This window comes from Nomascus leucogenys, chromosome 7b (assembly GCF_006542625.1).
Source record: "Nomascus leucogenys isolate Asia chromosome 7b, Asia_NLE_v1, whole genome shotgun sequence".
Lineage (NCBI taxonomy): Eukaryota > Metazoa > Chordata > Mammalia > Primates > Hylobatidae > Nomascus > Nomascus leucogenys.
In genome coordinates, this window is record NC_044387.1 from 89,992,014 (window position 1) to 90,015,223 (window position 23,210).

General features: G+C 36.2%; 1 protein-coding gene across 4 annotated transcripts in view; it reads left to right on the plus strand.

Annotated features, from left to right (window-relative positions):
- The window catches only part of CLCN3 (chloride voltage-gated channel 3), a 101,826-nt gene that overhangs the window by 24,589 nt on the left and 54,027 nt on the right, over positions 1–23,210 (plus strand). Inside the window, exon 1 of one of the 4 annotated variants that reach the window (XM_004088554.3) lies at positions 15,031–15,441. The exons of the other annotated variants lie outside the window; for them this stretch is intronic. Coding sequence (XP_004088602.1) covers positions 15,363–15,441 — 79 coding nt within the window. The 5' untranslated portion in view covers positions 15,031–15,362. Of the gene's footprint in view, positions 1–15,030; positions 15,442–23,210 lie in introns of those variants that run through there. 4 annotated transcript variants of the gene reach the window in all.

The following is a 23,210-nucleotide window of genomic DNA, read 5'->3' on the forward strand; positions in this document are numbered from 1 at the left end:
TCTCTTCAAATATTATATATACACACAGAAAAAACGTTGGAGGAAGATACACCAAATTAATGTGCTTTTCCTTCATGATGGAATTTGGCGATTTATAATTTTTCTTTATACTTTTAGTATTTTCCAAATTGTCAGCAATTTGGCTGCAGAATTATAAAACTGAATTTAAACTTCCAGGTCATTCCGAGGTATATTTGTATATAGGATAGAACATATTAATAGTTTAAACTTGATGTATAACTAAATATTTTGTCCATATGGTAATTGGGCCTTCTGTTGTACTATTGCTGTGGCCCTTGTAAATGTTAGGTTTGAGCTTGTGCCTGGCTGTCCATTTTTCCAGGTCTTTATACATGGTCGTTTGTCTAGAATACTAATAGTATTCCAATACCAAGTAGTACTAAAGTGCTACTTGTACTTTGCTTCTTTAATTAGCCCTCAGTCCCTTTAGTAAGCCTTAGCTTACTACTCAGTTAAAGTTAAGGGCCCCTTATATGTTGTCAACTGGGTGTTGTTTCTATTGTGCTTGCATTCTTGACTTTATCTGTATTTGTCTTACTTGTTTATAGATTTGTCTTACTTGTTTATAGCCTGCCCTCCTCCTAAATTGAGCAACACATTTTCTTCAGTAAAATTATCCTAGTAATTTCTGTTAGTTTGTAAGTAATTTATTTTCCTTTGTACATAGTTCTGTTTAGAGCTGATCCATTACATTTTGATTACATAGTTTAACTCTTGATGAGCATTCTTATTTTTTTCTATTTCCAAATTTTGTGGGAAAGGGATATTCATATATAATGGGCAGCCATATATACTGTTTATTTTATCCTTCCTTCTTTCAAATGTCTAATATATTGGCATGCATAGAGTAGGAGCTCGTTAAGAGTTTACTTCTTTGTAAAATAGTCATCTATTCAACATATTCACTGCTCATATTTTATACCTTTTAGGAGTCTTTTTTCTGTTTAAATTATTATTTTTGAGACAGAGTCTCACTCTGTCATTCAGGCTAGAGTGCCCTGGCGATACTTTGACTCACTACAACCCCCGCCTCCCAGGTGGAGTGTTGAAGTGATTCTTGTGCCTCAGTCTCCCGAGTAGCTGGGACTACAGGCATGTGCCACCATGCCCAGCTAAGGTTTTATACTTTTTTTTTTTTTCAGTAGAGATAGGTTTTGTTATGTTGGCCAGGCTGGTCTCGAATTCTTGACCTCAAATGATCTGCCCCCTTCGGCTTCCCAATACGCTGGGATTACAGGCGTGAGCCACAGCACCCAGACCTTTTAAATTATTGAACTAATACAGTTATATAAAGTTTTGGTTTAGCTGGACGCTAAACTGGTGGGTTATTCAGTAGAATAGCAGGTTATAAGCCACTTATCTATATTGTTAAACTGTGTTGCATAAGGGCTCACCAAAATGGTAGTGTAATCTAGAAGGAAATAGGGATAGAATAGAAAGCCAGGAGAAAACCACAGAGGAAAATGGCTACCTGCCTGACATTAGTCAGTATCATCACACCCTTTTAGATTTTCTCATCTAAAAAATGAAGGGAAACGTTATCTATTCTACCTACCTGAGTCAGATTAGTTTTGGAAACAAAATAAAAGAATATGGTAGAAGAAATGATGGAAGCGTTGCTATTTAATATTATATATGAGAATCCTTTATGATAATTTTGGCCTGAGTGCCCAAACTTTAAACTTACTTATACTTTCTGCAGCTGTCAAACAGATTACCTACATCATGACATTCAGATAGATTATCCTGGGTTCATAAAAATCTTATATGGTTGGCTGGACGTGGGAGCTCACGCCTGTAATGCCAACACTTTGGGAGGCTGAGGTGGGTGGATCTCTTGATCCCAGGAATTCGAGACCAGCCTGGGCAATATGGCGAAACCCTGTCTCTACAAAAAATAGAAAAATTAGCTGGACATGGTGGTGCTTGTCTGTTGTCCTGAATATGCAGGAGGCTGAGATGGTAAGATCACTTGAGCCTGCGGAGGTCAAGGCTGCAGTTAGCCGAGATCAGCCACTGCACTCCAGCCTGGGTGATGAAGCAAGACCCCATCTCAAGAAAAAAAAATCTTAACATGGTTAACTTTAGGTCTTATTAATGAGTTGGATTGCCTAGGAGAAATGGCAGAGTCTAGGACTGAGACAGTAGAAATACAAGATGTGGCCAGAGTGTCCTGTAGTACCAGGAGTGAAGAAGTACTCATAAAACAAAAGGATGGGGGCACATCAAAGGAACACAGGAACTTACCTGAAAAAGCTCCCAAGGGTCAAAGCTGGAATAATTTGAGCAACAAAAATAATGTAGCGTGAATTATAACTCAAAGTATAAAATAATCCCATATATATGATATAAAGGATATAAGTTGATATAAAGGATTGAATAAATATGAGGGAAAAGAGACAAATCTCCCATCAAATAATTTATGTACCCATTCCATTCTATGGAGGAGAAGCTTAATTCCTACCTCCCTTGAGGGTGGGCTAGACTTAGTGACTTACTTCCAAAGAATAGAGTAGGGAAAAACCTGGAAAACACTATCTTAGCCAAATAGTGAACATTAATATCACCAGTGATATATCATAGATATCATGTACCCTTGATATGTGACAAGAAGAACATGTCACGTTTGTGGTAGTCTTTCCAAAGACCCATAATCCTAGTCTAATCACAAGAAAAGCAACTGATGAGCTTAGACTGGATGACATTTTTACAGGATACCTGACTAGTCAAGATCATGAAAACTAGGAGACTGAAAAACTAAGACCAAAGGAGTTTAGGGAGACAAGATAGCTAAATGCAATGTGGATCCTGTATTGGGACCTGGAATGGAAAGAGGACACTCATGGAAAAGGTGCTGAAATCTATGTAAAGTCTGGAGTTTACTTAATAATAATATACAAATGTCAGTTTCTTAGTTTTGACAAATGTATCATGGAAATGTAACGTGTTAACAATTGGGGAAACTGAATGAGAGGTATTTGGGACATCTCTGTACTATCTTTGCAACTTCTGTAAATCTAAAATTATTCCAAAATGAAGTTTATTTTTAAAAATGGGTTGGAAAGAGTTAACTTTTAAATAATAAGAGCAAAATGTGCTTATTGTGGAAAATATAAATGATAAAAAATATAAGGTAGAAAATGAAAACTACCCATAATCCTACCACCCAGAGATAACTGATTATTTGGATATGTTTTTTTCTAGACTTAATTCTATGTGTATTTCATTCAGCAAATAATTATTAGACTCCTTTGTGGACCAGACATCTTGGTAGGTGCTAATGATAGAGCAGTGAAGAAGAATGTGTCCTTCTCTTATGGAGCTTATACTCTAGTGATAGAGAGTACTATTAAACAGTCTCACAAAAAAAGTTACAACCGTGATATGGTAAGGGCTGTAAAGAAGTATGAATGTCAGCCAGGCACAGTGGCCTATGCCTATAATCCCAACACTTTGGGAGGCCGAGGCAGATGGATCACTTGAAGCCAGGAGTTCGAGACCAGCCCAGGCAACATGGCCAAACCCTGTCTCTACTAAAAATATAAAAATTAGCCAGGTGTGATGGTGCATGCCTGTAATCCCAGCTACTCGGGAGGCTGAGGCATGAGAATCGCTTGAATCCAGGAGGCAGAGGTTGCAGTAAGCTGAGATGGTGCCACTGCATTCCAGCCTGGGTGATAAAGTGAGAATATCTCAAAAAAAAAAAAAAAGTATGAATGTGAGAACATGTAAGTGGGGAAATAAAAATTGCATATGTATTATTTAAGATGAGAACTGAAAAATGAATACAAGTCAGGCATGTGAAAGAAGGAAGCAGGGCATTGGAGGTGCTAGGAGCTTGTACAGGTGCAGTTGCAGGCAGAGGGAAGGAGCTTGGAGCGTTAGAGGTAAAATGGCTGGAGTGTAGAGAATGACAACTAGAAAGGGAGGGACTGAGGGTGAAGAGGTAAGCAAGGTCTAAATAATACATGTAAAGTTTTTGGCACTTTTCCCCAAGAGTGGTGGGAAACCACTGAAGATTTTTTAATCAAGGGAGTCATACAATCTTTGTAATTTTAAAAGATCATTCAGAGGCCATGTGGGCAAATGGACTGTTAGGTGGTGAGAGTATGGAGGTAAACATCATAGTTCAGAAAAGAAATTATAGTGTCTAGGACTACAGGTAGTGATAGAGAGTAGAGAGATTCAAAATAGATTTAGGAGTAAAATCAGCCAGATACACTGGTTGTTTTGATGTAGAATGAGGGAGTATAAAGACAAATGTTCTGTATTTCTAGCACATGCAGTTGGTAGTGCCATTTATAAGGCAGAGAGTTTTTAATATATAAAACACTGCCTTATGGTGCAAGAGCTTAATCATTTTTAATGGTTGCATAATAATCAGATACACAAATGTATTTTCAGTTCCCAGAAATAAAACATCTGTTAATGTGTAGTGAATACGATGTTTTGAAAATTAGTGGTGGAAGGCTGGGCGTGGTGGCTCCTGCCTATAATCCCAGCACTTTGGGAGGCCTAAGCAGGCAGACTGCTTGAGCCCAAAAGCTTGAGACCAGTCTGGGCAACATGGCAAGGCCTTGTCTCTACAAAAAATATAAAAATCAGCTGGGGCATGGTGGTGCACGGCTGTAGTCCCAGCTACTTGGGAGGCTGGGATGTGACAGTTACTGGAGGCTGGGAAGTTAAGGCTGCAGTGAGCCATGATCATGCCACTGGACTCCATCCAGCCTGGGTGACAGAGCGAGACCCTATCTAAAAAAAAAAAAAACAGAAAAAAAAAATGAGTGGTGGAATTGTTGCTAAAGATAAAGTCTGAGTGCTGATAAAACAGTTGAGTTGGTTCAGTGAATAAGAATAATGAAGCTCTTTGTTTGATGTTAACTGCTGGTAGAAAACATTAATAAAACAATCCAAGAAAGGTGTTTTAGGAAACACAGTATTCTCGTACGTAGATTTATAAGAACAGAAAAATTTCCAACAGTATAAAGTTGTGGTATAGCTCCAAGAAAAGTATTCTCGGTTAGAAGAATTTGGCTTTGCTACAGAGTTTCAAAGGTTATGTGTGTGCATATTGTCTTCAGTAGATGACAAGTTGATTTTAGTTTTATTGTTTTATCTGGCATTTTCCAATAACATTGGTAGTATTCTAATGAGTAAGACATTTGACTCTAAAGTCAAAGTTGACAACATATATTTTTAAGCCAGTTTAGAAAGTGTTGAATGGTGGTTACGTTGTAAATCTTTGGTAGAGTTTTTATAAGAAATTCTTAAATGAAGTTAACAGAACACTGCTACCATTTAATGTCTGTTTGTTGGGAAAAGGTCAAAGCTCTCTTAAATGCTCTACTCTGAATTATTTTTAGAAATAAACAAATAATTCTAAAGTTCATCTGATATTTATTCTAAGCAGGGTCATGTTCTTAATACATTTGACACTTCACATTCTGTTGCCAACTACTTAGTAAACATTTCTACACCTGTGTCTCGAGACTGCTTCAGCCAGAGCAACTTAGTTAACCTATTATACTTATATGAGGGAGTAGGAGAATGCCCAAATTTGTGTGTTTATGTAAGAGTAAGGTAATGCATTTAGGGAAGACAAACTCATACTAAGTTTATGAAATGCTGTAATTCAGAATGTTACTAATGAACTAGGAAAGAAGTTGGTATTAATAATAAACTGGTGCCTTGATAAAATTAGCCTAAGATGCCAGTGGAAAGTCAATTGAGTACTGGATAGATATCATCAGAAAGATCATTGGAAAGAAATCAGCTTAATTTTATAATATACAGAAACTGGTGATTTATACCTCAGTTACCACCTTAATTATTGTCATTGCACTGCAAAAAAAAATTTTCTTCTCAAAAAAATTTCAAAGAACGTTAACTAAAATGATTACCTCTTCACTCTACCTTTCTCACCCTAATATCATGATGTGACAAATTAACTTTTCTTCTGTGCATGTAGAATATTACCTACAAACTGTCCTTGGGAGAATTGAGAAAATTTTCAAGCTTAATGTTTTGTGTTGTGGTTCTGGTTAAGAATTTCAGTTGAAAAGGGCTGGAGGAGTTACGTGCTAAACCTGAAAAATCATAAGCCAAAGTGAATATAGTAATTTCTCAGTATTTGTGAGAGTTTGGCTCCAGAGCCTCTCAGGTACCCAAATGCATGGATTTTCAAGTCCTCTGTATAAAATGACATAGTATTTACATACCACCTACACACATCCTCTTATATGCTTTAAATTGTCTGTAGATTACTTATAATACCTGATAAAATGTAAACGTTGTATAAATAGTTGTGCTACTGTATTGCCTGGGGAATCATGCCAAGAAAAAGAAGCCTGTTCATGTTCAGTACAGAACAACCATCCATTTTTTCCCCAAATATTTTCAAGCCATAGTTGGCTGAATCCACATAGGTGGAAACCACAGATGTAGAACCCTGGATACAGAAGATTGATTATACATAAAATCATAGGAAGTCTATGGACCTATTTTACACAGTTCTGAAATACAGAGGAAAGTCCTTGGAAAAAGCAGCACCTTAGAACACATTAAAGTCAGTTTAGATGCTTATGTAATTTGTTACCTACAACTGATTGAGACTGTAAGTAAGATTAAACTAGAAGGGTTTAGGTAGGGAAAAAAAGAAATCCACATTAGATATTAATAGAATTAGAGATACTTAGGATGTGTTTTTAACTGACTTTTGAATTGTGACATAACACATCAGAAAATGAATAAAACATAATTGTGTAGTCTAATGAGTTATTACAAAGCAAGCATCTTTGTAGCCCACCCAGGTTAAGAAAATAAAGCATAACCATATTCCAGAAGCCTCCTGCGTCTGTTCCCTAATCACAACCCTTCCTTTCCCTCTGAAGGTAAATACTATTTTCTCTTTGTCTAATCACTTTCTTGCTTTACTTTATGGTTTGCTCATCTAAGTATGCATCCTTAAGAATATAATTCATTCAAGCCAGAAATGGTGTGTTGAAAAAAGAAGTATATAATTTAGCATTGCCTGTTTTTGAAAGTGAAGTAAATGGAATCATATAGTATATGTGCCTTTGTTTCTTGGTTTCACACAATGTGGCTTTCAAGAATGATGCATGTTGCAGGTAGTAGCTGTGTGGTTGCTCTAAACTATTATATATCATTTTTTTAAAAATGAATTTACTACAGTTTACCTATTCGTTTTACTTTTGATGGATCTTGAAGCTCCTAACAGGTTTTGGTGGTTACTAACAATGCTACTTTGAATATTATGCACGTACTTGTATGGTACTTAGGTCCTTAGGTGCACAAATTTTATTTTTCCTGGATGTGAACTTGTTGGGTCATAGGTTATGTTTTCCATAGTAGTGTTTCAGTATACATTCAGACCAAGAATGTATGAGAGCTTCCATTGCTTCACATTCACTAACCACTTGATATTTTCACACTTTTAATTTTGTCAGTGTGCTAGCTATGTATGGATTTTGATTATGGTTTTAATTTGCATTTTCTTTGTAGTCAAAGAGATGTAGCATCTTTTCATGTCTATTTGGAAATCCTTTTCAAAGTACCAATTCGGGTCATTTGCTCATTTTTCTATTGGAGTGTCTATCTTACAGATTTGTAGAAGTTCTTTATTTTCTAGACACAAACTTTTTGTTGGGTAAATGTGTTACAGCTGTCTTCTATGGAGTGCATTTCACTCTTCTAATGGACAAATTATGAACAAATATTCTTAGTTGTAATGTGGTCCTATGTGTTAATCTTTTGCTTTATGGCCAAGGCTTTTTGTGTCTTAATTTTAAAAAACGTCCCTACCCTGATGTTACGAAGATATTTTTCTATATTATTTTGTAAGAGCTTTGCCATTTACATTTAGTTCTGTAGTCATCTGATTTGTATATGTGTGTGTGTGTGTATATGTGTTAGTGTGTTCATTTTTTTCCCATATAGATAGTGTGTTAGTCTGTTTTGCATTGCTGTAAAGGAATACTTGAGGCTGGACAATTTATAAAGAAAAGAGGTTGACTGGGTGCAGTGGCTCAAGCCTGTAATCCCTGCACTTTGGGAGGCCCAAGTGGGTGGATCACCTGAGGTCAAGAGTTCGAAACCACCTGGCCAATATGATAAAACCCTGTCTCTACTAAAAATACAAAAAATTAGTCAGGCGTGGTGGTGGGCGCCTGTAATCCCAGCTACTCAGGAGGCTGAGGCAGGAGAATCACTTGAACCCAGGGGGCGGAGGTTGCAGTGAGCCAAGATCATGCCACTGCACTCCAGGCTGGGTGACAGCGTGAGACTCCGTCTCAAAAAAAAAGAAAGAAAAGAGGTCGTGCAGGCTGTATAGGAAGGAAGTGCTGGCATTTGCTTCTGGTGAGGGCCTCAGGAAGCTTCCAATCATGATAGAAGCTGAAGTGGAAGCAGGCGTGTCCCATGGTGAGAGAGGCAGCATGAGAGAGATGCCGGGCTCCTTTAAACAACCAGCTTTGTTGTGAACTAACAGAGCAAGAACTCACTCATTACCATGGTGAGGGCACCAAGCCATTCATGAAGGGTCCACCTCCATGAACCAAACACCTCCCACTAAGCCCACTTCTAACATTTCAACATGAGATTTGGAGGGGACAGAACAACCAAACCATATTGGATAGCCAGTTGTCCCAACATCAATTACTAGAAAACAATTTTTTACCCACTCTTGTACAGTGCCACCTCTGATATATATGAAGGGCTCATTATATATAGGAGAGTCTATTTCTAGACTCCCCATTTTGTACTATTGGTTTTTCATCTTGATAATGGTTATGTGTCTTTTTCTTCTCTTTTTCCCAATTCTTCGTCTCCTTTCCTTTCTCCTACTCCCTCCTCTCCTTCCCTCCTTTCCCTTCTTCCCCTCTCTCGTTCTTTCTCTCCCCTTACCCTCCCCCATCTTAATCTGTGTCACTGTAGATTTATCAATCATTAGTTTTTCCAATGAATTGGTTTGCCTTTTTCTTTTCTATTATGTATTTCTTTTCTGTTTCATTAATTTCTGATCTTATTTCCTTCTACTTTCTTTGAGTTTATTTTAATGAGTTTTTTTTCTAATTTCTTGAAGTGGATGGTTAGCTCCTCAGTTAAGCTGCCTTTTCCTTTAAGTGCATTTAAAGCTATAAATTTTATTTCAGATATTGTTTTATTTCTATGCCATATGCCTTTTTTGTTATCACTATTTAAAAATAATTTTTAACTTTTATAATGATGCCTACTTTGGGCTATATGTTATTTAGAAGTGCAGTTTATAATTTCCAACACATGAGGAATTTCTGGCTGTTTTTAATTATTTATAACATTATTGCATTGCGGTCTGAGAATATGCATTATGTAATTTCAGTGTGTTGAAATTTTTTGCAACTTGCATTGTGGCCCAGAAAAAAAGTCAACTTTTGTAAATGTTCCATGTATGCTATAAGAGTACAGAATGTGAAGTTTTTGTCCATTAGGTAAAGTTTGTTAATCTATTAAAATACTCTGTTTCTTTACTGATTATTCTCCTTGTTTGTTTCTGTTAAGTATTTGATAAGTGATATGTTAAAAAATTTTCACTGTATTTGCACATTTATCTACTGCTTCTTGTCATTCTGTCAATTTTTGCTTTATATACTTTGATCTTATGTTATTATGTTATATCTTCTTGGTGAATTGAACCACTCTTTTTTTTAAATAACTCTTTCTAATTATAGTTTTTTATCTTACGATCTACTTTGATATTAATATAACTCCCATTATTCTTTGGATTAGAGTTTGAAATACTATACTGTTTTTATCCTCTTTACTTTCAGTCTTTCTGCATCTGTGTGTTTTGTTGAAGCTCTTGAACTATATAGTTGAACTTTCAAATCCAATTAGGTAGCATTTATTTTCTAATTGGAGCATTTAGTTTGGTTACACTTAATGTAAATAGTGGCATATTTGGATTTAAATATTTCTAAAATTTAGAACTCTTAAAATCTTTTTTTGCTTAGTCTTTATATTAGCTTATGTTCATGCCTGAATATATTTGAGAAATTCCTTCAAAAGGAATTGTTTAGGCATTAAAACATGTTTGCTGTTTTGGGTTCTGATTTTGAAAAGTTGATCATTGTGTGATGTTTTTTGTTTTTGTTTCTAAGATGGGGTCTTTCTCTGTTGCCCAGGCCGAAGTGCAGTAGTGCAATCATGACTCACTGCAGCCTTGACCTCCAGGGCCCAAGTGATCCTCCCACTTCAGCCTCCTGAGTAGCTAGGACCGCAGGCATGTGCCACTATGCCCAGCTAATTTTTAAAAATTTCTTGTAAAGACGGGAATCTCCCTATGTTGCCCAGTCTGGTCTTGAACTCCTGGCTTCAAGTGATCCTCCTGCCTCAGCCTCCAGAATGCTAGGATTATAGGCATGAGCCCCCATGCCTGGGCCAATTGTGTGGCATTTTGATACGGAGAATGACTGACAATGCAAGTTAAGGTGTTAAGGTTTAGTGCCATATAGTGTGTCCAAATGTAAACTTAAAGCAGCCTGTATTAGTCCCTTCTCATGATGCTATAAAGAAATACGTGAGGGGCCGGGCGCGGTGGCTCACGCTTGTAATCCCAGCACTTTGGGAGGCTGAGGCAGGTGGATCACGAGGTCAGGAGATCGAGACCACGGTGAAATCCCGTCTCTACTAAAAATACAGAAAATTAGCCGGGCGTGGTGGCGGGCGCCTGTAGTCCCAGCTACTCGGAGAGGCTGAGGCAGTAGAATGGCGTGAACCTGGGAGGCGGAGTTTGCAGTGAGCCGAGATTGCGCCACTGCACTCCAGCCTGGGCGACAGAGCGAGACTCCGTCTCAAAAAAAAAAAAAAACACACACAAAAAAGAAATACGTGAGACTGGGTAATTTATAAAGAAAAGAGATGTAATTGGCTCACAGTTCTGCACGCTGTACAGGAAGCATGGCGTCTTCTGGGGAGGCCTCAGGAAACTTACATTCATGGCGGAAGGTGAAGGAGAAGCTAGCATGTCTTACATGGCCAGAGCAGGAGCAAGGAGGGCAGTGAGGGAGGTGCTACACACTTAACCAGATCTCATGAGTACGCTATAATGAGATAGCACCAAGTGGATGATGCTAAACCTTTCATGTAGGCTCCACCCCATGATCCAGTCACCTCCCTCCAGGCCCCGCCTCCAACATTGGGGATTACAATTCAACATGAGATTTGGGTGAGGATACAGATCCAAACCATATTACAACCATACTGATGGATTGTAAACTGCAGTTTTTAACCTGCTTCTATTAGAGGGGTAGAGGTTGTAATTTTTTATTAATGTTTATCTCATGTAAGTGATTGTATTTATAAGCATTCTTTTAAAAATCTTTTTGGCTTGGTGCAGTGGACAGTGTTGGGTGGGCCTGGACAACGTTGTAAGACTTGTCTCTACAAAAAAAGAAATTAAAAAATTAGCCAGACATGGTGGCACACATGTGTGTATTCCCCCAGCTATTGGGGAGGCTGAGGCGAGAGGATCGCTTGAGCTAGGAGGTCAAAGCTTCAGTGAGCTATGATCATGCCACTGTACTCCAGTGTGGACGTTGGAGTGAGACCCTGTCTCTAAAATAATAAATACAAATGAAAAATCTTTTCATTATGGAAGAAATTTTAAAACATTGAAACATATGGAGAAGAATATTGTGTACCTTTTCATCCTGGTCACTTTAAATAATTATCAATCCATAGCCAATTTTGTTTCATTTCTACTCCCTCAATTATGTTGTAATAAATCTGAAACACTGTGTCATTTATATAGGTAGATATATATTGTATATTTTTAAAAGATTAAGATTCTTTTAAAGGTCATTATTTTAAAATATGAATAATTCCTTCAAATCAAATATCTTGTGTTTCCCATTTCCCCAATTGTTTCTTAAAAAATTGTATTGCTGTATCTTTTAAGTCTTTTTAAAAAAATTCTGTAGGTTTCCCTCTCTCCCTTTTTCCTTACTAAATTGTATTTGTCGAAGAAAACAGGTCATTTGTTTCCTAGTTTGGTTTTTCCTGATTACATTTTGAGCTATCATTTAACATGTTTCTCTGCTCCTGTATTTTCTATGAGTTGGTAGATCTAAAGGCAAAAAAATTGTTTAAAATTTATTTTTATTGTTTTAAAATTTAAGTACTTCTAATATTGTAGATTTCTCAGATCATTACTGTTATAAGGGGCTTAAAGGTAGAACTCTTAAAATATTATTGTTATCTATTCTGCCTTCCTGGTTTGTAGATACAGAGACATCCCAGAGAGGTTGTGATTTATCCAGATTGCCATATCAAGTTGAGATTACAATCGAGGGTGCGTTCGAAAGTAAAAATAACTTCTCCTTTTGCATTTTGATGCCTTCCTGTGTGCTACTTGTGATTTTGGTTCTTTAGAATTCCATCCTGAGCATTTTTCCAGAGCTATGCCTAGGAATTCTTGAATTTGTCTTCTGCTCTGTCTCTATCTGGGCTCCACCCTGATTGTAATTCAGTATGTTAATCTGGTAATAAAAAGTCTCTGTCAAAGTCCTCTTATGTGTCAAAGTCCTCTTTTGCCACACCTTCCAGTCTACCTTGTGCTTTTCTAAATTGTGATTGGACTTAACCTGTGTACTGATTCTTTTACTTGAAGAAAGTAGAAGCTGTGGACCCTATAATTACAAGAGATATGTTTACTTCTGAAGTTTTAAAGATTTTTAGGTTTATTATTAGAAAAGTAATATATTTGTTTAAATAGTGTGGAATTATATAAACACTGAATGTACCCCAACCTCTCTACCTTATGTCTCAGTGATAACAATTGCTAAGGGCTTGATGTGTCTTATTCTAAACTTAATTCTATACAAATATAATTATATAGATACATATATACACACAATTGTTTATCTTTAAAAATAATTCAAATATGGCTACAAAACTTTTACAATATGAAGCATTGTCAATATTTATTTTACCGGGAGGAGTTCTCCCTTTAGTGAGTGCTGACTGTCATTTTCATTCTTTATGATCAAGTTGTAGATCGGGAAAAACAAGTTCAGAGAGTGCCTACAAATACCGGGAAAACTTTTTCATTTTTTATATAAAGACATATAAGAACATGAATGGTATAAAAACAAAATCCTTTATAAATGCCATACACTTATATATTTAGAAAAATTATATGGTGGTAGAACATTTATATAAAAGAACCACAGACTCCCAAATTTACATCGAGCTAATTTAGTACAGTTAGCCTTTGTCAAAGCTTTCCTTGTTTAAAAAAAATTATTGGCTCAGTGTGCAGGAAGGAGCATAGAAGAAAAAATTGCCAAGAATATTTGAAAAATACAGAAAATAAAGAAAAAAATCATCTACTATCCTATCATAAATTTTAATAGCTAGAATCAGGATAAGATAGAATATTCCTGTGGCAGTAATTCTAGTCTATATTCCTTTCCTGGAACCCTATCTCCCAAATTCCAGGTGAGATTTTATAAGAAGCTCTGTTTATCTGAGATTTAAAATACAAAAACTTGATTTAACCGATACAGTTTGTTTAAAAGACCCCAAATAAGTAAAATTTAGTACTCCACAAATTGAATAGAATTTCTCTCTTCTCTTTACTGCCCTCTGAGTTTTCTCTTTCCTTCTCTCACCTCCAATTTTCATGTAAACACTTTCAGTTCGAGTGGACCTTAGAGGTTGTCTCATTCAATACTTTAGGAAAACAAACTTTATAGAACCCTTGAGTTCTGTGGAATTGCTTCTAATGAACAACACCTTTTGTTGTTGTTGTTGTTTAGTGACACCGTGTAACAGGCATTTCAGGAGGAGAATCTCCCAGTCCAGAGTCATGCTCTCAGAGTTTGCTATAAAATGTTGAACTCTGATCTTCAATAAGCATTGTGGGCTTTTTTTTTTTTTTGAATGACAGTTTTAAACAAGAAAGTTGCTTTATTTCTGAACTTCATAAAAATTTCTTTTTTTTTTTTTTTTTTTTTTTTTGAGACGGAGTCTCGCTCTGTCACCCAGGCTGGAGTGCAGTGGCGCGATCTCGGCTCACTGCAAGCTCCGCCCCCGGGGTTCACGCCATTCTCCTGCCTCAACCTCCCGAGTAGCTGGGACTACAGGGGCCCGCCACCGCGCCCGGCTGATTTTTTGTATTTTTTAGTAGAGACGGGGTTTCACCGTGTTAGCCAGGATGGTCTCGATCTCCTGACCTGGTGATCTGCCCGCCTCAGCCTCCCAAAGTGCTGGGATTACAGGCGTGAGCCACCGCGCCCGGCTGAACTTCATAAAAATTTCTATTAAAGAGACAATTTCTGAATTTTATAACAATTTCTAGAAAAGTTGACTACCTCACTGAGACACATTTTGCTAAAAGTTATTTAAAAACACAAAACCCTTATGAGATAAGATAAATAGGAAGCTAGTAGAGATAGGAAGGTCCTCTGCGTAGTAAACCTCTTTTTTATGTAGTTTACGCACACGCAATCGTAAAGTTACTTAGTATGTTGATAAATTTTCTTTCTCCTCAAAAGCTACAGTGTCTTACTAGCTAGTTCCTTCAAGAAAGGAAACAAGAAGCTGCTGCAGGAGATTGGTGAGTGGGATAAGACACTATTCAACTCTTCAGTTATTCGGTTTTTAAATCCTCAATGAAAGGCTGCTGTATATCGTAGACTATTTTTTATTTTTAATAGACTTAGAACCAAGTTTCTTGAGAAACCTTTGGCATATTGTAGTTTTTTTATGGCTATGACTCACATGACATTACTGTATAAAACTAGTACATTCTCTCGTAAAAGCACACAAACTTACTTGAGTGCTGCTCTCATTTTTCTACATTAGAAATGAAAAAGGGCATTGTCTGCATTCAAAATTTCCTTTTTACATCTCTATTACTTTTTCCCCTTTATATTTATCTTAAAACCAAAAGAAATAATGTTTCTATTGTTTTACTGTAGTTACCACTGATGCTACAGAAGCTGTATTGTGAGTGCTTTAAAATTCTCAAACCAGTTTTGTGTGTTATACTTGGAGCTTAGTCATCGTCATACGTAGCAGGACCTGATTAAGAAGGCTGTGCCGCCTCTAAGCCTTGCTAGATTGTAGCCACTAGCAACCAGGCTGCAATAATTTCCCTTTGATGACATCATCCACTGTGGAAGAACCCAGTTGCTTCAGCGAGTCGAACTACAGTTCCAACCTCATCAAATATGGCATCTCCCTTGCTTGCTGCAGCAGGGATGGAAGAAATGTCACTTTCTTTTTAAGCTAGCAAGCTTTTCTTTTTCTTTTTCTTTTTCGTCTTTTTAAAAATTCTAATCATGGATGCTTCGTCCGACCCTTATTTGCCTTATGACGGGGGAGGAGACAATATTCCCCTGAGGGAATTACATAAAAGAGGTAATACCATCCCCTGGCTGTGAATTCTCTGTTGGTATGTTTTGCATGCGGCTGGGCGGTCCTCTAGCTTAAACTGGTTCTCGTTTGTCCTTTAAATACTGCAGGACGTTGTTTAGTTGCCCTGGGTTGTTAGTAAGGGGAAAATGCAAGCTTCTGAATGGTTATGTAGCCATCCCTGATTGTTTTCTCTGTGCAGATTAGTACTGCTTCAGATCACGTCGGGCTCCGACTCCATCTTCTGCATGAAAATCTTCTTTCTAACTCTGAAAATGAATTAATCTGCTTTTACAGCTAACTAAAGTCGTGTTGGTTGGCACCTAAAAAGTAATGTTTTTCTTCCTTCAGAAAACTTACATTTCCTTTAATTTACACAGAGAAATCAGGTGCCTAGGTACCATTATATTTCATCTGCTGCCAATTACCATGTAGATTTTACACCACAAAGTAAATTTATAGCAAAAGCTCTACCTACATTTTAGAACATTTTAAAATGACAGTAAAGATGAATAATTTCTACATTAATACTTTTTATTTAATACGTATTTTGGCTGAGTAACATCCTGCATTGTCTTCCACAGGTATCTTGTGAAATTTGATATGATAAAACACATTTGACTAAATGTCAGAAAAAATAATAGTTATTGGTTTGTGAAAAGCAGAAGAGCACCCAGCATGCCTGTGAATCTTTTGGCAGGCACTTCCTCAGTCTCCTTAAAATTAATTGCATGTTAATTACTGCCCTTTTTTTCATTTTTGTTAAATTGCTTATTATTAAAAACAGACTGGTTGACATTTGTTGTCCTAGAAAAAAATTGAACTTCAAGAAAAATCTCTTAGCTTATATGACTTCATTTTTGAGCCACATTAGTTTGAATTACTGCATGATATTATAAACTCACCTTATGATTTAACCCAAACTTTTATTTGTAAGTATATAAGGAAGTAATAATGTTTTTCTAATATAATTAGCCTGCTTTATTTAAAATATACTTTGTGTTCTGATAACACTTTTTTTTTTTAGTATTAAGTTCCACTATAATTTAAACATTATAATGTATTCAACAAATGTCTGTCGGTTGCACTGTGTCTGCTACACACTATTTTAGGGTCTGAACAGTTGTAGCATTATTTATCTTGTAGTATTCTGTAGTTAGTAAAAACTTGCTTTTTACATTTTGAGAAAAGCTGTGTAAGGATCATGTTACATATATTGTGCTTTCTCTTACAGAGTTGCCTTCTTAATAAAATTTCGATATAGGTGTATATGTATATGTTAGAACATTTGGAAGAAATATCTAAAAGCATAAAGAAGAAAATAATTTCTCGTAATCACACCACCCAGAGCTTTTTAATTTTTTTTCTTAATGTTACGATCATAAGTTCTTCTGTTTCCTATGTTCTCATTATCAGTTTTCTGTTAAGGATTTCTTTAAACAGGAAGCAAGATGAATGAATAGTGACTGTTCAAACGTCACATTATTTGCTAATCAGTAATAAACTGTAAAACAAGACAGACTATATTTTCCTCATGCTATCACAACATTTGATTGTTAGTGATGATAAACCAGAATACCTGGGCTTCAGAAATTTAAATTCCTTTTGTGAAGCTTAACAGTCTTTGACAGAACTCACTTATGGACTGTCTCAGTGTAAAATATGCAAATAATAAGAAATAAGTCAAAACTTACGTGAGAGTAGGCATGGTTACTGATATTACCAAAATGTAAGCTTTTTATTTCTATTATACTTTCATAAATAATCCTTTAAGAATCTTGCTTAGGATCTAAATCAGTCCCACTCTTGGCAGCTCAAATAGGTTCTTTATCCCTTGATGAGACTTAATCTATTAATATAAGCCATTGTTATTTGAAAGTAACATTGTGTGTGTGTAGTAGATATAAGCCAGTTATTAGGCTTGCATGACTGTACTGTCTTACCTGAAACATAACTGTAGTATCCTAGTGTCTATGCGTCAGATGTTACTTGTTTTCCATAATTTATGACCCGTTGTAGCCATGGGTCAACACAATGGAATTGATGGAGACAGGCAGCTAACAAATCAAAAGAACTGAATCAGCTTCCCTGTGAGGAAGAACAAAACTATAATGATTAAAATTGATCTTCAGGCTGATAGTGAAGAGGCGGATAAAGTATAAAATTGTGAAGGATATCAATAAAGTAAACATGGATCTGTTTAGTAAATCCTTGAGTGCTATAGCCAGGGATTACCTTTGTTGAGTAAATTGAATTTAATACTACTTTTCAAGGTGAGATGGTAAATGGTGAAGCTTCCTATTTAAGTAATATGTCAAGTCTGGAAGTATAAGTAGATTCAAATTAGAATTAGTTTGATATACTATTGATAGATTAGAAATTAAGATGACATTTCAGAAATAGCCATCTTTAGGGGTAGATTTCCTATATAGAAACAATCAAGCTCTCTCAAAATGTCTCTTCGTTTTTTATCAGGAAAAAAGATTTGGCTTATTTGGACTGTTAGTTTTACACTTTTTCTTCTTAATTTGTTCAAGATATTTAAGTAGTTTTAGAGGTCAAATTCTTTTCTTCTACCAACCCTTTATAATGGATTTGATCTTTTGGGCCTGAGCCTCCATTTACTCCGTGAGGGGCCTTTAACAATTATTTAAATATTTAATTGTTTCATTCAGAGTGAGCATATATGTGTGTATACACACAACACACACACACACACACGGCACTTCTAGGTGCTGTGGAGAATTATAAAAATAGTAATATTAATAATAGTTAATATTTACTAGAATTTCCTGTTACCTGGATACTGTCCTAAGTAGTGTTTTTTCTTAAGAGAGAGGTATCACTCTTTCACCCAGGCTGGAGTGCAATGGAGTGAGTATAGCAAACTGCAGCCTTGAACTACTGGGCTCAGATCCTCCCATCTCACCCTCCTTGGTACCTGGAACTGCAGGCATGCAACACTTTGCCTGGCTAATTTAAAAAACAAAAAAAATTTTTTTAGGGAGAGTCTCACTATGTTGTCCAGGCTGGTCTCCAACTCCTGGGCTCAAGCGACCCTCCTGCCTTGGCCTCCCAAGTAGCTGAGATTACAGGTGCGAGCCACTGTGCCTGGCTTGTTCTTTTTTTTTTTTTTTTTTGAGACGGAGTCTTGCTCTGTCGCCCAGGCTGGAGTGCAGTGGCGCAATCTCGGCTCACTGCAAGCTCCGCCTCCCGGGTTCACGCATTCTCCTGCCTCAGCCTCTCCGAATAGCTGGGACTACAGGCGCCCGCCACCACGCCCGGCTAATTTTTTTGTATTTTTTAGTAGAGACGGGGTTTCACCGTGGTCTGGATCTCCTGACCTCGTGATCCACCCGCCTCGGCCTCCCAAAGAGCTGGGATTACAAGCGTGAGCCACCGCGTCCGGCCCTGGCTTGTTCTAAGTGCTTTATGTGTATGAAATTATTTAAATCCTCATTACAGGTTTATGAAGTAGGTACTGTTATAATCCCCATTTTCTAGTTGACAAGACTGAGGTAAGGAATTGTTAAGGAAAAGTCAGGATTCCATCCAGATATTTGGCTCATACTTTAATCATGAGGCTAAACTGCTTCTCACTACACGTATCTTCATAGTAACTTGTGTTTTAAGTCTGGTAGAGGCATAAGAAGTTTAAAAACAAACAAAATCCTGAGGAAGTTAGTAAATTTCTAGTGAATGATAGAAATGATAGAAATCTCTTCTTCCCCTAAAGTCCCCCAATTTGGGACTTTAGGGGAAGAAGAGATTAGTCTCCTTTTGACAAGTGTTATCAAAGTAGACTGTTCTCACATACACAAGGGAACTCAGTAGGGCATTCCTGGTGGATATAATAAAATGAGTAAATGCGATGACAGGAGGAAATGCCTAGTATGTTGCTCTTGGATTAGTTTTGGTACAACAAAGGCAGTTTTGTTGTGAGTCAGTAGAGAGGGTAGTATAGAAAGGTGGAAGTTGGAAGAGTGGCAGATCCTAGAGGACTAATGATGGGCTTAGACCACAAAAAGTGTAGCTTTGCCATTGAAATAAATGTTTGGGGTCTTATTTTATCAAGTTTCTCCCTGAAATTATTTCTTGACATTCACTAGCTCAGCAGTGTATCTAAATAAAGCTTTTTTGGGTTTCTATTATAATAGAGGTTTGTTCCTTTTTCTTCCCTCAGAAAAGTATCATTTTTTGCACATTATTTGAAAATCCAGGTGTTATATGATATTCTTATTGCCAGAGGGACATTCTGTAGGCTCTTTGTAAAATGATTTTAGGATTCAGATACTTAGGATATTTTTATTGGCCCTAATATTTTATCCAACAAGAAAATTAAGCCTTTTCTTAAAAACTAATCCATCTAAGTGTCTGTAAATTAAAGGAACAAGTAAAGATTATTTGGTGTCAAAAACTCCTTGTTTCTACAACAGTAGTATAAAACAAAGCCTGTTTTTAAATGTACTTTTCCCACAGTATCTGAATTTCAAATCTTCAATAAAATCTGGTTCGTATTACTACCTCTAGCTTGATTTTCTAAAAATAGCTGACACTTTAGTATGGTTAATTTTATGCCATCTCATGGCTTGTCAGAAATGCTTTGTATCAAGATTTAAAAGTGTGAACAGATTTCCTGCCACATTGATTAAGTTTGTAATTTTGGCTATTTTCCCAGCATCGAGGTTTCTGCTTTGTGTTTATGCAGGAGACTGGTAGCTAAAATTGTACTTTAAGGTTTTGTTTCTTGTTTTTAAATTAACATATGTTTAATTTCTAGTTTCTTTGTAGCCCTTTGCAACTTTAATTAGGTCATAAAGTGGATTTACTCTAGTTTCTCTAATAAATTTTATAAATTTATGAAATATGAAATTTAGCGAATTTTATAAATCTTTTTATTCATGTATTGTACAGCTCATCATATATGCAGACATAATAATTGAATGTGGAACTTGTTTCCAGTTACACAGATGTCTTAATATCCACTTTATCATCTCTAACTAAGGATGTGGCTTTTTATTTTGAGGTGGCAACAGAACAGAAAAGAAAACAGTGAATATGGGCTTAGTATTGCTGCTGCCTGGTTGTGTATCTTTGGTAAACTTCTTTGGGATTTGACATTAACTTGCAAGTTTATACTTTGCAGTTTAGACAGTTAAATATGACTGAATGGCTGAACAAATTTTAATAGCATATGCTTCTTTTATGCTATTTATTTACCCAGTAGACACTTAATTGACCACCTGCTAAATGTGAGGCACTATTCTTGCCATTACGTTTTTAATCTTTGATTTGGAGTCTGCTAACATTCTGGAACTTCCACTATCAACTTATAACATTTACTTTCCCCTCCCTTACCAGGATGGCCATTTCTTATCAGTAGGGTCGCAGAGAGAGAGAAAAAAAAAAACCATCTGGGGCTAGACTTCCTGCTCTTAACATACAGAAGCAAATAGGTTGTGAAGGAATACACAGTATTTTGGATTTCTGCCTCTTCCTTCCATAATTTTTTTAAAAAATGTTCATATGTTTTGCGTGTGTCTTATGTAACAGTAATCTGCATTATGAACTTAAATGACAAGGATCACCATTTCACATCTTTGGAGATTGATCACAGAGGTAGTAAGTAACTCTTATTAAATAACTACATACATCATTTTTCATGTAAAACTATTATTTGGATAAACCCCTTTGAGAAAAGACTTAGGCTCCTGCCAATGTCACTGTGATATTTACTAATAAGCTCAGTTTAAGGCGCAGCAATTTAGGTTGTGGTTTTTTTTTTTTTTTTTGAAGTTCAGTTCAGCAAATATATGTGGAAAGCTTGTGGGTAAAATTATATTTGTATTTATGGGAAAGCAGATGATTTTATTAATGCCTATATTTTTCTAGTTCAGTGTTTGTCAAACTTCAGGTTTTAACATGATCATGAAACCAGTTGAATTGTGACCAGTATTTTAAAAGGAAAAATTAAAGAAAACAGAAAATAAAATATCAGTATATACCAACTAGTAAGAGTAAGCATTGTTTACTAAACTTTGGTTTTATTTAAGTACATATCTATATACTATGTCAGTGAGAAACATTTCTCCACTTTGTTTTTGAAAAACATTTCAAAAGCTAAAAAAAAGTTTGAAAACCTGTTTGTAAGTACACCTGGGGTAAAGGTACACTTCCCGTGGCATGTTGGGAACAATGGAGGGTGAAAATGGGGATGCATTATTATCATAAACTTCTGCTAAAGCATAAGGATGTGAGTGCTGGGAGCAAAGCAGTGCTCACCACTTCTGCAATTTTCTATTGCAGCATTTTAAATAATATAGGAAAAAGTGGACTGCAACCAAAGGCAAAGAGGGATGGTGATGGTGAAGGGTAAGATTGTATTTATTGTCCAAAGGCTAAGTGCATATACATATGTGTTTGGGAGAAGGCATCACATAATAGTTCTTAACCTACTCTGAGAGAAGATTGTCCACATTTCTTAAAGTATACATATAAACCAACAATGAAATTATTTTAGTGACTTGAGAATCAAAGTGCTAGAGTTTGAATCCCTGTTCTTCTACTTGCTAGCTGTGTGACCTTGGGCCTATTTAACTCTTGGCACCTTGTTTTCCAAATTTATAAAGTGGAAATAATAATACCTGTCTCATTGTGTTGTTGTGAGGATTAATATATGAACTAATATATGTAATGTCCTGAGAACAATGTCTGGCACACATTAAGTTACTCAATTAAAATTAGCTGTTCTTACTGTTATTATTAGACATGAGCCAGATAACAGTGGCCTCTGCATGGGAAAGATTATTTTAATTCTGATGTAGTTCGGTTTATCTGTTTTTTTCTTTTGTCTCTTGTGCATCGATGTCATATCTAAAAAACCTGCCAAACTCAAGATCACAAAAATTTACTCCTGTATTTTATAGTTTTAGCTGTTTAGATCTAGGATCCATTTTTAGTTAATTTTTATATATAGTGTGAGGTAGGGGTACAGTTTCATTCTTTTGCATGTGAATAGCCAGTTGTCCCAGCATCATTTATTCAAAGGACTGTCTTTCCTCACTAGAAAAAATATTTCTTTAAAGAATAATGAATACTTTTTTTTCTTTTTAACCCCTGTCACTCAATTGGAAAAAGAATAATGAATAATTTTAAATAATTTTCCTACAGGTAAATTTAAGTCTTTATGTTTAGATTACACATAATAGGAAATAATGGATTTGTATTTCCATAGGTGTGCTTGATCTTTATAAAGTTCCCTGTCTCTGGAAAAAATAAAATAAGGCAAAACAATCTTCTTAGTAGAGTTATTTTTGCAAGAAAGTTGCAAGCCAGTTTTAGTTCATCGATTGGATAATTTTTCCTGCTTGCTGGAGGTATTTCAGTATTGGTAATATCTGAACTATGAAATGCATGAACGATGCATTTTAGGAATTTGTTTCTGTGTCCATACCAGGCATAATGAATTCAGTTATCTGATAAGGATACAGGATTTTTGCTCAATATACAGTTGTAGAAGAACTCATTGTCCAAATGTTTAAGACTTTTTTTCTTTTTTTCTTTTTGAGATGGATCTCACTCTGTTGCCCAGGTTGGAGTGCAGTGGCACAACCTCTGCTCACTGCAACCTCCACCTCCCAGATTCAAGTGATTCTGCTGCCTCAGCCTCCCAAGTAGCTGGGACTACAGGCGTCTGCCACTATGCCTGGCTGATTTTTTTATTTTTAGTAGAGATGGGGTTTCACCATATTGCCAGGCTGCTCTTGAACTCCTGA